Source organism: Coccinella septempunctata, chromosome 2 (assembly GCF_907165205.1).
Source record: "Coccinella septempunctata chromosome 2, icCocSept1.1, whole genome shotgun sequence".
In the NCBI taxonomy this organism is placed as follows: domain Eukaryota; kingdom Metazoa; phylum Arthropoda; class Insecta; order Coleoptera; family Coccinellidae; genus Coccinella; species Coccinella septempunctata.
The window spans coordinates 4,434,388-4,452,267 of NC_058190.1; the positions used below are offsets into that span (position 1 = coordinate 4,434,388).

Below are 17,880 nucleotides of genomic sequence, written 5' to 3' on the forward strand. Positions count from 1 at the left end.
ATCCCAATCGGTCGCACCCATCCCCATGCAAACTTATAAACCGAAAGTCAGGCTGATCAGACGCCGTAAGTGAAAACGCTATAAATCTTGTTTTACTGGTGTTCAAACTCAACAAGCAGTGTGACAGCTGATCATAAATGAACTTCAATCCCCCCACTGCACTCTGATAAGCTTCCTCCCATGTGTCCCCTTTGAAGGTTATAACAGAATCATCTGCATAGGCCAAAATATCTAGATTTGAAACACGAAACAGCCAATTAATAAAAACAAGAAAAAGGGTTGGACCCAATACAGTTCCCTGTGGAATACCAATATCAACCAGCAGTGGTTGACTCAATACATCTCCCATCTTGACGCACTGAAACCGGCCATCCAAATAACTCTTAAATAACGTTAATGCAACACCCCTGATACCAGCATTCTCCAATCTGTCAAAAAGCAAACGATGGTCCACCGTATCGAAGGCCTTTGTTAAGTCCAAAAAAACAGAAAGGACTTTCTTATTCTTATCCATGTTATGAATGACCCCACCAATGAGTTCTTGTATGGCATCTATGGTTGATATGTTTTCCCTAAAACCAAATTGTTTGTCACTCAGCATATCAGTTTTTTCAAGAAACGAGGTCAATCTTTTTTTAAGACATTTTTCGAATATTTTCGCGAAATTATTTATAATCGAGATTGGGCGGTAATTCGTCATTTGAGATCTATTACCAGACTTGAAAACACATTTTACATGCGACTGTTTCCATTCAGATGGTACTATACCATTCGAAAAGCATAAATTAATTATATGTACGAGAGGCTTCGAAACAAACATGTGAATCCGCTTAATAAGGGATGAAGCAACACCATCTGGTCCAGGGCAGGCACCATTCTTCAGTGAGGAGATAGTGTTCACAATCTCATTCTCATCAACCGGTTCCAGAAATATAGAAAAGGGATTCGGAGGAACTACCAAAGCATTAGAATTCGAAGATCTAGTAATACCTTGAGCTAATCGCTTACCAACATCAACAAAAAACCTATATATGTTCTCAAAGTACCGAATAAAAATGCATTTCAACCAAAATTAAGGGAAATACCGCCAGATGGAAAACTATGAAAGATGCCGCATTCTAATCATAAATAACTATCAAAGTCAGCCTGTAAATATCTCCACCGCAGCGGCCACTCACTGTCCCCTTTTTTGAGTTAATGCTCTCTAGCAAGTCGGTCTCTTTACTAACCGTCACGGACTGCATAGTTTTTGGGACTGGAGTAGATTTTCATATATGTTAGCAAATGTTAATTTTGACCCCCTTTATAATATAATGATAATGTCCGATGATGAATGTCGAAAGGAAGAATAAGAGTATAGAACCCATGCTCTGTGCACCCTGTGCTTCTATGTAACCTGCTTTCTCTATGCATAGGTCTAAGACAGAATTACCCGAACTTCCTTGCCCAGTGGTACGCTTTTTACCTGATCCTTTGTTAGAGCACCGCCACGTGCGAGATAACCGTCCACCATTTTACTTTGTGAATAAAAGCTTTCGCCCACGATACAACTTGCGTTTTTATTTCTTACATATATCTCTTTATTTGTGGAGTTTAGAATTTCAAATTGAATCATATTGAAGTTCAGTTCTATATCTGCATTTCACTGCATGTATTTTACTGTATGATACCGGCGCCGGCATAGTTAGTAGATACATAACCCACTCTTTTGTATTCCTTTTTTTCTTATCATTTTTTCAGATTCAACATTTAATCACTCTATAAAAAAGACTTATCTCTAAATATCTACTTTCGAACAGGTTGTACGTTATTCCATTAAGAATGATGTACTTAAACTCAATATTGTCACAGCAAGGTGGCAAAATATCATTTTGCGGGGGCGGCAAAATGTCTGGCGGCGGCCCTGGATACAGCAATGAATTAATGAATGAATTAATGAATGAATGCATCATTGCATTACTAATTACCTCCACACTGTGTTCAGAAATTTAGAGAAAATTGCAACTTTCATTCTACCCTGAATAGCATCAAATTCAATAAAAATTCCTGCAGACTTGACGGGTGATCAGGTGACAAACTGATTGAAATAGGCTACAAAAAGACAAAAAAAAAAATGATCAAAATCGATGCACACCCTCGAAAGTTATTTCGATATGAATTCGGTGAACATTTTGTTTGTCCGGTTCTTTTGACCAGGAGTGTATTTTCAAAACTTCGTTCATAATTTCCTCCCGGTAATTTCGAAGTAAATTGCTCGAAATGAATATGAACGCACCATTATGTTGATATATTCGAGAATTTTCATGCTTGATTGAAGAATTTTTTCAAATTTTTCTTTCTGACCGGAAAATTCGGTGCACCAGTCAAATTCGGGAAATGGTCGGTTCTGAAGCGTTCACCGATTCATTTGTCAGTAATTCACTTTCCCTGAAATAACCACCGAGTGAATTCAAAGGTGAAATGGAACAATTCGATTTATGAACCGACTAAAATCGCCCAGCGTGTCACAAACATGCGACGCCCGTGTCGAGAGTGCAGTTTTTCCGACCGATCGATACGCACATTTAATTGGTCGACCCACGCAATGAAAATTCAGATTGAAATGCTAAATTTACAATTCAACCCAGTTGTCGAATTGCATTAGATGGGTAGAGGGAGAGGAAAATATTGAATATCAGAGACCGTTGGGGGAGGGAGCATTACGGGATTGGGTGATATTTTCATTTATTTCCATATTGGCGACCCTTGAACATTCAACGTGGGTCGGCAGATTTATTTTCTTCATATTTTTTCATATTAGCCTGAGATCCTGTTGTAGGAATATAATATGTTACGGCTGAAGATAGGTGTGAACATAAACTTAAGATGAGCCGGCTAAACTTAGGTTTAGCAACGGGTATTTGCTAATGTTAGTTTCTTCTATCTTTAGCCGGCTAAACTTAAGTGTAACCACATCTCATCGGCTAAAAATGTAGAAGGCAAATTTTCGGCAATTAAAAGAATATGAAGAAATAGTAATACGAGGATTTATTGAAAACTTCTTAGCCTACTATAGAACCAAACAAAATTTCAATGTCAAGATATTTTATTACTCAACATATTCTCCTTCCAATTGGATACATTGATTACAGCGAACCTGCAACTTCTCTAGACCTTTGAAAACAAATATTTCTTCAGACCTCCACTGCTTTTATTACCTCCTGGTTGGAAGAACATTTACGACTTTTTAAACTTTGTTACAGTTGAGGAAAGAGATATAATAGTCGGATGGAGCCAAATCTGGTGAATAAGGGGGATGTTCTAGTGATTCGAATTATAAATCACGAATTTTTTGCAAGGCAACATGATATTTGTGTTCAGGGGCGTTGTCCTGTAAAACAAAACACCTTTGGAGAGCTTTCCGCGTCTTTTCTCTTAAATTTTTTCCAGTAAAGTGGTAAGTAATATCGAATGATAATCTCCAGTTATTGTTCTACCCTTAACCAAAAAATCAATCATAATTACTCCATGATAATCCCAAAAAACTGAACCAAGAACTTTTCCACCAGATATTTTGGACACCAAACTTCTTAGGTCTTGGAGAACCAGAGTGTCGCCATTCCATCGATTGTTTGTTTCTGGATCGTAGAAATGTACCCAAGTCTCATCCATAGTAACAATTATGTTTAAGTACACTACATCGTTTTCAAATTGAACACAGATCGAACGAGATGCTTCTACCCTTGCACGCTTTTGGTCAACACTCAAACATTTAGGGATCCATTTTGCAGCAATTTTTCTCATGTCCAAATTGACGTGAACTATGATGAAAGTGTTCGTATAAAATATTCAGTGCTTCAGATATCCTTTTTGGTCCAATTCGACGATCTGATAAAACCATGTCATGAACTGCAGCGATATTTTCGGGGACTGACACAGAAACTCTCCTTCCCGATCGGTCATCATCTTCAATGGGAATTGAGGGACATTGATCACCAAGGGTATTAAGCATATCTTCGTAAATCTGCTTACCTCTTAACCCCTTTAAATACAGGTACTTGATAATGGCTCGATCCTCCAAGTTTTCGATTTCCACATTCTCGGTGGATATCTTCTTTCTTTTAATTTATTGCGTAACTCTTGTTTACTTTTTAGACCTCAAACTTCACACCATAGATAAACACTGATCCTGTGTTCGCCAGCGCGCCTATTGGCGAAAACATGAACTACCTTATTGGTACATATTTTAGATGACAAACAAATCTGTGGTCTCCAAGCAGCGATCGCTCTCCTTCTCTCTACTCTCCATATGGTGGAAGCTGGTGTTGTAGTACATAGATATATTGACTAATCTCTAAACATGATAATTTTTCTGCAACCTCCACAATTCATCTCTTCTCAATTCACCCGCTAGGTACCACGAAAATCAATGCGACATACAAATGAAATACACTACGCAAAAAAATTAACGCACATTCTGAAAATCTCAATTTTAATGAAAGTTAACTCTACATTGACTTTATAACTTATTTGTTATGTTCTTTCGGGAAGGTTTTGAACGAAACAAGACACATTAAATGGAAGAAAAATTCAGGATTTCACCGAATCTTATGTGAAAGAAGAGAAATGAAGAGAAATGAACAATTTTCAAAATACTGTCCCAAATACACAAATATTGTCCCAAACCTGCTCAATCGAATTGAGATCTGGACTTCTTGCTGGCCATTCCATTCGAGAGACTTCAACCTCTTCAAGGTACTCCTGAACGATGCGCGCACGATGGGGTCTAGCATTATCGTCCATAAAAATGAAATTTTCACCAATGTATGGGGCAAATGGCACTACATGCTCTTCAAGAATGTTCCTTATATACTTATCAGCATTCATAGTTCCATTATCAACGACCACTAGGTCTGTGCGAGCAGTCAAAGATATTCCACCCCATACCATAATCGATCCTCCCCCGAAACCAGTAGTATATCTGAGCATATCTTTCATGTGGACGTCTGTATACAAGGGAACGTCGATCACAATGGTAGAGGCAGAATCTAGACTCATCTGTGAAGAGAACTCTTTCCCAATCGGCCTCTTCCCAATGGATATGCTCTCTCGCAAAATCCAAACGCGCCCTTCGATGTGCTGGGGTAAGAGCTGGGCCTCTTGCCGCGACACGAGACCTTAAATCATATTCTCTGAGGCGATTTCTTATTGTCTGAGTGCTAATTTGCACCTCATGAGTTTGCTCAAGCAGAATTTGAAGGAGGCGAGCGGTTGCACACCGTTGTCTCAACGAAGAAACTCTCAAGTAACGTTCTTGAATGGCAGTTGTTACCCGTGGTCTACCCTGTCCTGGTCTTCGGACATTCATACCTGTCTCCCTGAATCGCTGCAACATTCTGGACACACTTGTATGGGAAACTCCAAACCTTTCTGCAATTCTTGTGTATATCCACCCTTCTTCTCGCAAAACTACCGCTTGGGCACATTCCTCTTGGGTCAAATTGCGTGTTCCGCGTTGCATAGCGATCGAGTGTAGAAAATCAAACGGAAGAAAAACTATTGATCACTAGAATTGATCGAGAACAACTGATTTTAGAATGGAGCCAATACATTCAAAATCTGATAATATCATCTTTTTTTATTCCTGCTGGGAAAAAACATCTGTATTGAAGAAAACCGTTGAAAGTGGATAACATATGCATGCATAATTCTGATACAAATAATTATCATTGAGAACATCTTCAGTTGTAGAATAAATTTGAGATTTCCATAATGTGCGTTGGTTTTTTGCGCAGTGTATTAGTTTCTTGGGGAAGCCATTTTCAAGTAGTACTCGCTTTACCAAGGCCAATTTTTTCTCTCTATGTATAGGTGAAGTAAGTTTTATTGCTCTATTACTGAGTCCTATAGCCACTGTTTCCTTTTGTTCTTTTGGGGTGACATGATGAATAATGAAGGTACCTTCGGGACCAAGTGGGCTTTTGGTACCAACTTGTTGATATACTTGAACTGTTTCTCAACAAAACATCCAAAAATGCTATTGCTCCATTGTTTTCCTTTTTAATTGTGAACTTGATGTTCGTATGAAAACCGTTGAAGAATTCTAAAACTTCGTTTTCTTTCCCTTCTTGTACAGATAAAATAATGTCATCCATATACCTTTTATAGAAACCAACATCTACTATCAACAACTTTCTTATTTCTCCCTCAACATACTCCATCACTAAGTTAGCTATAGACGTTGCTATTGGGTTATTCAAACAAAGGTGCAGAACTTAGTCAAGAAAGGGTTCAGTAAGAGTTAACTTCGTGTACGTTAAACAGTGCTATTATTAATAGGTCAGCGGAAATAGTTATTTAATCAACAAGGTTATTAATAAAAGCTATTAATGATTGAGATATTTTTAATGTTAGAGATCATTAATCGCTCAATTAATAAACGAGTTGATTACAAGATTTTTCCGTCGACCACATTTCGAATTTAATGTGAATTCTTGATTGCAAGAATTGCGTAAACCCTTGCTGACTGTGAATGGCATTGATAGTTTATTTCCTATATCTTCACGCATGCTACCATATGATCATACAGGGTCTTTCACGAGGAACCTCATCCATATTTATACGGGAAACTACTGAACGTATTTTCATGAAATTCAGCACTTATAAGTATTTCACGATGTTGATGAAATCTAAAATATTTTCAAGGCATGAGCACCTCCGGTTTTTCCGGAAATGACGTCAACTTCCGTTTTTCAAATTAGAACACCATCTTTTTATTGCAGAAATAGATTCCTTAGAAAATTTCAAGTTATTTTGATGTAACATTTTTCAGTTTTGTTTGGAAAATTCTCTCTGAGCGGGAAAATTCGAAAAAAAAGGGGAAGAGGAAGAGATCTGCAAAAATGTTTAAAAACCAAATTGAGTTTCAAAACTATGAATCTAAAAATCTAAACAAACCTGAACCCATTTCTGACTCGTTCTATGCAGTCCTCTTTATCAGTCAGGGGAGTTGAGTAGACAATATTTTTTATCCTACCCCAAACATAATAGTCTAAAGGAGTTAAATCGGGAGAACGTGGTGGCCAAAGATGTGGACCATTGTTCGCCAACCATCGATCTTCAAATAGCCTGTAGAGGATATTTGACACATTGAGTGAATTGTGTGGAGGCGCGCCATCTTGTTGATACCCTAAGTCATTATGGTTCTGTACTAGCGGCTCAATTATTTGAGTCAATATGTCAGAATATCTATCTCCTTTAAATAATGCAAACATGTGTAGTGTTCTATCTTACCAGTTAAAGTCCCATCATAAATGTGAACATCGAGAATTGCATTATTTTTGATGGCGCAAAAAACATTGAAACTCCAGGTCTCTTGAAAGTTCCATTGTCTGAAGTGGTGGTTGTTCTCTTCATCCCAATAATGACTGTTATGCCTATTGAAAGAACCATTCTTTGTGAATTTAGATTCATCTGTCCAAATTATACAGTCCAAAAAGTTTTCATTCTCTTGAAATCGAATCATCATAGCTTCGCAAAACTCTGTTCTCCTGACTAAATCAGTTTCCTTCAAATGCTGTACCCTATTGAATTTATATGGGTGCATTTTATGTTTTTTTAATATTCTCCAAACACTCGATTGAGATAATCCCAGATCAATCTCGGCATCTTTGAGAGAATTTTGAGGATTCACACGAAAATATGCAAGAACTGTAATTTCGTTGTTCTCATCTTCTACTACACTTTTTTCTCTGTGTATAGTTTTCTTAACGAAAGATCCGACATTTCTCAAGTTTGTCATGGTTCTGTTAATGGTATCTCTCGTTGGTCTGGGTCGGTCAGGAAACCTGTCAATGAACAGTCGAATCGTTCTATCTACAACTTTATTACATTCTCCATGAAGTAGAATGAGATTTAAATAATCTTCATTGGTAATATTAGGCATAGTCATCGATTTCATAACTTAATACGAATTATCACCAAATTAATAGTAAACACAAAATGCTACTGAATAAAAAGGAATTTGGCAGATGTAATTAATGATATCTATCATTAAAAAAAAAATAATGTAAAACATGGTAAGTTTTTGCATATGGTTCATACGGCATTAATTATTTATCACTGGATAGAAAACCGATGGCCGATTAGTTGAAATAAAGAGGTTTCCGATACAAATTCGAATCAAAATTCGCCATCTATTTAGGAACAACCTGTAACTTTTTTCTCTTGCATATTAGGGTAGTAAAATCTAAAACATGGTTTAAGTAACAGTTCCTGAAAATTTCATCTTTTTGGCGTGAAGGGAAAAGAAATTGCTGAAAATTCAAGACGAAAAACAGTTTTTTGTGAATAACTCAGAAAATATCCACTTTAGGGCAAGGGTGTGATGCATACACTCACATTATTTTTTAACGTAGATTCAATATCTGCCATAAAAAAATGGGGTTCTAGTTTGAAAAAATTGATTTTTCACGATTTTGTCATCCCTAACTTTGAAAGCGATTTTTTCACCCCCTGTATCATGAATCGCGATTTCGATTTTTAAAGTGGATACATCAATCTTACATCTTGAAAAATCCCAAAAATGAAAATTTTCCATCCTAAAACCTCGAAGTTATTCTTGTTTCAGCGGAGCTCTATTTTCGATTTTTTTTCGAATTTTCCCGGCTCAGAGAGAATTTTCCAACCAAAACTGAAAAATGTTACATCAAAATAACTTGAAATTTTCTAAGGAATCTATTTCTGCAATAAAAAAATTGTGTTCTAATTTGAAAAGCGGAAGTTGACGTCATTTCCGGAAAAACCGGAGGTGCTCATGCCTTGAAAATATTTTAGATTTCATCAGCATCGTGAAATACTTATAAGTGCTGAATTTCATGAAAATACGTTCAGTAGTTTCCCGTATAAATATGGGTGAGGTTCCTATTGAAAGACCCTGTATATATTTTTGATAGCTTGAACAAGTGTGTGGTTTATATTGGTCTCCTGAATCACTTCCCATAGTTTCACGAGAGGAATGTTATCGTATGCTTTCTGCTGATCTACAAACATCAGATGCGTTGTTTCAGACAGAATACGTTGTCGGTGCAGGATCTGCCCGCTCGAAAGCCACATTGTTCCTCCTCTTCCTGGTTTTGGTACTCTGCTTCTACCAGATCTCTTATTATTCTTCCATATATCCTACTAATTGTACTCGTTATAGATATTCCTCTATAGTTATCACAGTCTAGTTTGTTGCCCTTCTTGTGTATTGATGTTATGTAGGCCATCTTCCATTCTTCTGGTATAGGTTCGCCGTTGACGCATTTTGTAAATATGTAGGCCAATAATTTGAACAATTTTTCGGTTCCATTTTTAAGTAGTTCTGCATTAATCCCACCTGGACCCGGTCCTTTGCCATTCTTGTTTTATGGCATTTTTAACTACGATTTGGTCTATATGTATTTCCTCTCCTTCGATTTGTATCCCTGCATTTGCTGCCGAATTGTACTCTACCCTGTGTTCAGTTGGCACGTTCCAGAATCGCATCTTTTCATTCTTTTCAATCTGTTACGTCAATACCGTCCAATCAGAGCGCAGATCTACGTCTATCTACGAATCAAAGCAAAGTCTGCTCGCTCTCTTTCCTCCGAGATGTAATTCTGGAACTCTACAATTAAGCAGGTCTGCGTAGTGTTTGGTCCATTTCTGGTTCGGTATTAACTGCAGTGTACTGTTGCATTTCTCATCAGTTCTAACTCTATTTATAAATTTCCAGGATTCGCTAGATTTTCTTCCTCCAATATACATCTCAATCTCCCGACACTTCTCATCCCATGCTTCTCTTTTCCTCTCTGCTATTTTGTGGCGTGTTTCGCTTTTCTTCTCTTTATATTTCTTATGGTCTTCAGCCATTTCAGATACAATTTCGTTCTAGAAACAAGAACATAAATTAATTCAAAGTCCCCAACTTTCTCGAGCAGTTTATTGATCTCATTATTCATAAACAAAAAGAACTAACATCCTGCAAAATCTGTACAGAAAACACTGTACTGAAATCTGAATGTTTCATATTGGTGCTGGATCCGAATCTTATTATTATGTGCCTTTTAGTGTCAAGTTTGAGATTCGGAAACCCGAAGGGTCAGTTGGATTCTTAACACGACTTCCATCTAATGGTCGGCCTTTTTCTTCGACGTTGAATCGGCACTTCTATTGAACCTATCCGGAATAGAAAACAAGAATTTTATTGGGTTTGCTTTCACGGTGCGAACTCACACCTATAAATGGAGTGAACCGTTTCCTTCAGTAGGTTGGGCCTTTGACATGAACTTTTTTTCGTTCGTTTTGAGAGGAAGTTCCTATAAAAATCTTGTGGCCATTCCCACCGCTATTTTTCCGTTTACGATTTTCAAAAAAGTCTCGTGAATGAATTCCATAATGCAATAGAGACAGGTGTTTTCGAATTTCACCAATACTTGCCTATATACAACTTTTAGAATGACGAAGAAAAAAAATTTCATTATCAGAAAAAACGACTCGGCGCAAACAACAGCGTCTTTATACAGGGTATCCCGGAAAATGTGGGAAATCTCTCGGATTCAGATAGAACATAAAAAAATAAGATGACAAGTTCGCATATTTTTTTTCCTAGCGGCCCTCCCTACGAAGATACGACCTACTAAATGACGCCACTGGAAATCCATTTTAGTGCGATGTAGATAAGAAACAAATTTTATCGGATTCAATACCATGAAGTGAAACTTGTTTGTTCCTTGAATAACGTTCGTATCACACTTTTTTGCACACTTTTTTTTCGAAAACGGTTAATTTTATCGACACTGAAGGTCCTCAATACTATTAATCATATCAAATTTTCATTAAATTATATCAAGTAGTTTGAAATTTATTCCACTAAAATGAATTTCCAGTGGCGTCATTTAGAGAACTTGTAATCTGATTTTTTTATGTTCTATCTGAATCCGAGAGATTTCTCACATTTTCCGGGACACCTTGTATAACGAACATCCTGGAAAAATGTATCCGCTGCTTACGTTGTGCAACTGGTTTCCAAATTTGACGCTACTCGTTCAGTCGGTAATCAAAAAATAGGGTGCATGAAAGAGACGAAGAAAGGGACGTGGCTGTCTTAGGTCATGTAGCAATGGATTCGACCTTTAGTACTAGGTGTTTTACGCACAAAAAACATGAAAATCCTCAAACAACATAAATTCAATCCTTATAAGATACGATTGGTTCAGAAACTGAATAAGGATGATCCCGATCGACGACTCCAGTTATGACAAGTGGTCAGTGAAATGATTAACGGTAATCAAAAGTACATGTTCGATATCCATTTTTTTGACGAGTGTTCATTTTACCTTAACAGCATTGTAAATCGGCATAATTGCCGGTATCGGTCAAATGAAAATCCAAGATTCTTTAGTGAGGTGCATACTCAGCTTTCCCCAAAAATTAAATGTTTGGGCAGGTATTTATGGAAATCACATATTCAGCCGTTTTTTAAACCCGGTAATCTCACTTGCCAAATTTATTTAGATACGAGGATGTATTCATATCTATTTAGCCTAGACCAGTTCCATGCATAAAAAAACTATTGCGTCACCATAGCAACGAACAATAACTCATTAGAAGTGTCAGTGTGAAGTTTGAGGTCAAACAAGTGAACCAGAGTTACGGAATAAATTAAAAGAAAGAAGATGTCCACCGAAATTGTGAAAATCGAAAAATTGGAGTATCCAGACATCATCAAGTACATGTATTTAAAAGGGTTAAGAGGTAAGCAGATTTACGAAGATATGCTTAATACCCTTGGTGATCAATGTCCTTCGTATGCGACCGTGAAAAATTGGACTGCAAGCTTCAAAAGAGGTAAATTTTCCATTGAAGATGATGACCGATCGGAAAGGCCAGTTTCTGTGTCAGTCCCCGATAATATCGATGAAGTCCATGACATGATTTCATCAGACCGTCGAATTGGGCTAAAACGGATATCTGAAGCACTGAATACTTCATACGAACGCGTTCATCATATATAGTTCACGTCAATTTGGGCATGAGAAAAATTGCTCCTAAATGGATCCCCAAATGTTTGAATGTTGACCAAAAGCGTAGAGGGTAGAAGCATTGCGTTCGATCTGTGCACGATTTGGAAACGATGTAGGCTTCTTAAAACGAATTGTTACTTTGGATACATTTCTACGATCCAGAAACACAGCAACAATCGATGAAATGTCGACACTCTGGTTCTCCTAAGAACCTAAGAAGTTTCGTGTCAAAAAATCTGCTGGAAAAGTTTTTGCTTCAGTTTTTTGGGATTGCCATGGAGTATTTATGATTGATTTTTTGGATATGGGTAGAACAATAACCGAAGAATACTATTCGGCAGTACTGACCACTCTACGGGAAAAAATTAAAGAGAAAAGACGCGGAAAGCTATTCAAAGGTGTTTTGTTTCAGCAGGACAACGCCCCTGCACACAATTCTCATGTTGCCATGCAAAAAATTCGTGATTTAGGGTTTGAATTACTAGAACACTCCCCTTATTCTCCAAATTTTGTTCCATCCGACTATCATCTCTTTCCTCGACTGAAAAAGAGTTTAAAAGGTCGTCAATTTTCTTCCAACGAGGAAGTAATAAAAGCTGTGGAGGTCTGGTTTGCAGAGCAAGAAGAAACATTTTTTTTCTGAAAGGTCTAGTGACGTTGTAGGTTCGATGTAATAAATGTATCCAATTGAAAGGAGAATATGTTGAGTAATAAAATATTTTGACATTGAAATTTTGTTTGGTTCTATAGTAGGCTAAGAATTTTTCAATATATCCTCGTATTTCAGACGCTAGCGAACATATTCAATGTAAGTTATAATGTTTCATGTGAATTTAAATGACTTATATTTAAACTGAATGTTACTACAATCAGAAAGATTGTGGATGAAGGGGATAACAAAGAATTTCCTTCTATTGGGAAACCCAAAAAGTGGTAGAATGTGAGAATTGTATTTAAGGGTGAACGAATGCGAAAAGTTACTACAGGATTTTCAATGAATGTCATCATAGAATAAGTTCCAGAAAATTAATTTTTAATTTAATTTGACTTGTTCTATGCATTGTAAATGTCTTGAGGTACCAATAAATACCTAATTATTATTATTATTATATCAAAGTATTGAAAATAAACAGCCATTAATAAAAGCCAGTTGACCTGTTAATTGTTAATTCATGTGAAATTTTTGTTAAAAGGTGAAGTTCCCCTTGCCTTGAAACTTCCATTGATGCCAGACGATTTAGTTGAAAACTTCAACATTGTTGTAATTATCCGTTAATTCTTTGGGAGTTACCCATTCCCAACCACTGCATCATATGAATTTAATCGTCGGGTTGATTCTTTTTTAAATCTACAAATGATGTAACGTCTTCAAGCCTTAGCCAAAGAAGATAACCAACATTACCTCTCCTCAAGCTACTGCATATTATGTGTCAATAATTCAATTTTCTTCCATAGCAAAATTGAATATACACTGCGCAAAAAAATTAGCGCACATTATGGAAATCTCAAATTTATTCTACAACTGAAGGTGTTCTCAATGATAATTATTTTTATCAGAATTATGCATGCATATGTTATCCACTTTCAACGGTTTTCTTCAATACAGATGTTTTTTCCCAGCAGGAATGAAAAAAGATGATATTATCAGATTTTGAATGTATTGGCTCCATTCTAAAATCAGTTGTTCTCGATCTATTCTAGTGATCAATAGTTTTTCATTCGTTTGATTTTCTACACTCGATCGCTATGCAACGCGAAACACGCAATTTGACCCAAGAGGAATGTGCCCAAGCGGTAGTTTTGCGAGAAGAAGGGTGGACATACACAAGAATTGCAGAAAGGTTTGGAGTTTCCCATACAAGTGTGTCCAGAATGTTGCAGCGATTCAGGGAGACAGGTATGAATGTCCGAAGACCAGGACAGGGTAGACCACGGGTAATAACTGCCATTCAAGAACGTTACTTGAGAGTTTCTTCGTTGAGACAACGGTTTGCAGCCGTTCGCCTCCTTCAAATTCAGCTTGAGCAAACTCATGAGGTGCAAATTAACACTCAGACAATAAGAAATCGCCTCAGAGAATATGATTTAAGGCCTCGCGTCGCGGCAAGAGGCTCAGCTCTTACCCCAGCCCATCGAAGGGCGCGTTTGGATTTTGCGAGAGAGCATATCAATTGGGAAGAGGCCGATTGGGAAAGAGTTCTCTTCACAGATGAGTCTAGATTCTGCCTCTACCATTGTGATCGACGTTCCCCTGTATACAGACGTCCACGTGAAAGATATGCTCAGTGCAATTTCCTGAATACTACTGGTTTCGGGGGAGGATCGATTATGGTATGGGGTGGAATATCTTTGACTGCTCGCACAGACCCAGTGGTCGTTGATAATGGAGCTATGAATGCTGATAAGTATACAAGGAACATTCTTGGAGAGCATGTAGTGCTATTTGCCCCATACATTGGTGAAAATTTCATTTTTATGGACGATAATGCCAGACCCCATCGTGCGCGCATCGTTCAGGAGTACCTACCTTGAAGAGGTTGAAGTCTCTCGAATGGAATGGCCAGCAAGAAGTCCAAATCTCAATCCGATTGAGCAGGTTTCGGACAACCCCAATAGAAGGCTGAGAAGTTCAGAAAATCATCCAGCTACTCTTAATGACTTAGGAATCCAACTCGGAGAAATCTGGGAAGGATTAGATCAGAACATTTTAAGATCACTCATTTTGAGTATGAACCGTAGTTGCCGAGCTGTAATTAACGCAAGGGGTGGAAATACCAAGTATTAAATCACTTTTTTGGCAATGTATGCTTCCATAGTATGTTTCTGTATATTATTGGTGAATGCAAATAAAAACACACTGTAATTATATTATAATTCTTTGGCGATCGATTTCGGCTATGATTAAGCCATCATCAGGCCAGCTGAAATTATATTTTTCATAATTTAAATGATGCTACTTTTTACATAAACGGAGGTCATTGTGAAAGAATGAGAGTGTGCAATCTTACCGTCGTTGGAGGTAAATTGGTAAACATATATGATGGATCAAGGATGAAATGTGACTTCCAGAAATAATTTTTCTCTATTCAGTTATTTGAAATAAATCCTAAACGTCGAAGTTCCTGTCGTGTTCAATATGTAAAATGTAGTGGAAAATAGGAGTTTGATTAGAAGATTAATTTGGGGTGTCATTTGTCGAGTTTCTAACGTTATGTGTTGTGTTCGGGAAATGTATCATTTTTATTATGCTGTTATCTCGTAAATTGAATTCTGTCAAATCGTTTAGTAAATGTTGATTACTTCTGTTCTTTAGAATTTCCAGTTGTTCAAGTAATGTTAGTTTGTAATAATTATGTTCTTTATGTAGTATTTTCAAGTTGTCGAAGTCAGTGTTATGTTTATGTTCTTCTAGATGGCATCCTAAGGCTGATTTAGGTGTATTTCTGCGGTGTTCGTTGAATCGTTTCTTAAAGTTACGTGTGGTCATTCCGATGTAGAATGCAGGGCAATCTGTGCAGTTGATTTTGTATATGCCGCTTTGTTCTTCTTTTTTGGTTTTTGTCTTATTGTTAACTAACAAATTTTCGATATTTTTATGTCGATTATTTATCAGAGTATAATCGTATTTGTTAACGATATGTTGGATGTTTTCATGTAGACCTTTATAGAAGGGAATGGATAGATATTGTTTTCTTTTCGCAATATGGGGGTAGATTTTCTTCAATATTGTTTTTCTTTTGATTGAATGGTATATCTGATCTATATATTCTCTAGTGTATTGATTATTGAAGCCAATTTGGTATATAATATTCCTTTCTTTATTGTATTTTTCAGGGGATAGGGGAATGTTAATTAGTCTGTGAAATCGATCGCCAAAGAATTATAATATAATTACAGTGTGTTTTTATTTGCATTCACCAATAATATACAGAAACATACTATGGAAGCAAACATTGCCAAAATAGAGAAATTGGAGTTATCCAAAGTCTTCCAACAGCTGAGGTACATACTGAATAGACGACATCACATCAACCACCATATAGACTTTCTCCAACAATGTAAATATCATGATGTTATCCCGAAGTTCCTGGTTTTCAAATTACCATCAGTTTGTAATAAAAAGCAAATACAGACAATATTGTTAAAGAAAGAGATCAGAAGACAATTTAAAGAATCTGGCATAGTAGACACAAAACTTAAATTTTTCCACCACTTTCTTAACAAACGTTTACATTACATTGAGTATCATACACTTATTGAACAATTAGAAGAAGACATATTTTATTCCAACTATAACTCTGACCAAAGAAGAAGAATGAAGCTCAAAAGATTGATCGAAGATAAGAACAGAGCCATACAAAAACTAAAAACACCACAGGATAATTTACAGCAGGGAACTACTCTGAGCTACCATACTTTCCACAGCAGGTTCACAAACCTCTCCAACGTTACATTCGAGCAAGATGAAGTTGAAGTCTTAAATTTGGGACATAAATTTGCACCCATCCCTAACACAGTGAACATCGATAGAACAGCTGTAAGTCTGGAAGTACAGATCAGGAACAATCCAAATTATGACATCATGACCAGGGAACTTGCAGACACCTTAACAACATTTAAGGATACAAGGGTGAGAGTGTGCAACCCTAAACAATATTTGCCAAACAAAATTTTACATAAAAATATAAACAAGATCCAAAAAAGTATAAGCGACAATGACCTCATAATGACTAAAGCTGACAAGAACGCAGGACTAGTATAATAATAATAATAATAATAATAATAGTGCCTTTATTTGAATGTTAAAAAAAATACATCCTTTCACAGAACAAGGGCGAAGTCTAGCATAAGCTACTCAACTTAACCCTTCCAAATACATACAAAAAAAAAAAAAAAACAATTATTTATTACTTGAGAAAACATCATACATAGACAAAACACTTGACTTTTTCAATAAGAACGGTATTACGAAAACGAAAAATAACCCCCTTTTAAAATACACAACAAAAGTGAATAAAATACTCAATGAGACAAATACTACTTTAGTAAAATACGGACACTCTAAGTACAGTTTAAAAGAAAGAAATCCACAGGTTCCAAAACTATACAGCACTATAAAACTACACAAACCTGAAAAAAGTATCAGACCTATAGCTTCGGCAATTTCTTCACCTGCACATAAGATCTCAAAATTCATCAACCATTTATTCAGACATAAATTAAAATATAGTTCTAAACATGCAATTAAGAACTCTTCAGAATTGGTTAAACATATTACATCTCTCAAATTAGACCCAGATAAAAATTACACCTTAATATCTTTTGACATAGTTAACCTATACACGAACGTGCCTATCAGTGAATCACTTACACTAATTGAGGAACAACTCAAAAAACACTATTATTCGGAGAATTTATTGAATCTAGACAAAACCGACATCGATAATATATTGAAATTATGTTTTCTTATAACAGAACAAAATTTTTTCATGTTCGATGACATTATATATACAATGAAAGATGGATTACCTATGGGTTCACCATCCAGCGGCCTTATTGCGGAATTTTATGTTGACTTTGTAGAAGAACTAATAATGCAACTACCATATAAGAAGAGTATAATCACATGGAAACGGTATGTGGATGACATTTTTTGCATTTGGGATGGAACTAAAACAGAACTTGAAAAATTCTTTGAAACCATCAATTCTATGTTTAAAATAAAATTCACCATCGAACACTCGATCTCTAACTCCATAAATTTTCTCGATCTAACAATTATTCTCGACAAAAAAAATAACTTCTCTTTTGATATTTATAGAAAGCCTACACAAACCGATATTATCATTCCTTT

At 36.3% G+C, this 17,880-nt stretch overlaps 2 protein-coding genes across 2 annotated transcripts in view; one reads left to right on the forward strand and one right to left on the reverse strand.

Annotated features, from left to right (window-relative positions):
- Positions 1–17,880, reverse strand: part of LOC123307624 (diacylglycerol kinase 1) — a 262,505-nt gene that overhangs the window by 228,976 nt on the left and 15,649 nt on the right. The window lies entirely within an intron of this gene.
- Positions 15,967–16,788, forward strand: LOC123308740. The gene has a single exon (XM_044891534.1). The coding sequence runs from the start codon at positions 15,967–15,969 to the stop codon at positions 16,786–16,788; it is 822 nt and encodes a 273-aa protein (XP_044747469.1).

What these genes read in the sequence shown, in the direction of transcription:
- LOC123308740 (XM_044891534.1), top strand. Translation starts at nt 15,967, where the DNA reads ATGGAAGCAAACATTGCCAAAATAGAGAAATTGGAGTTATCCAAAGTC.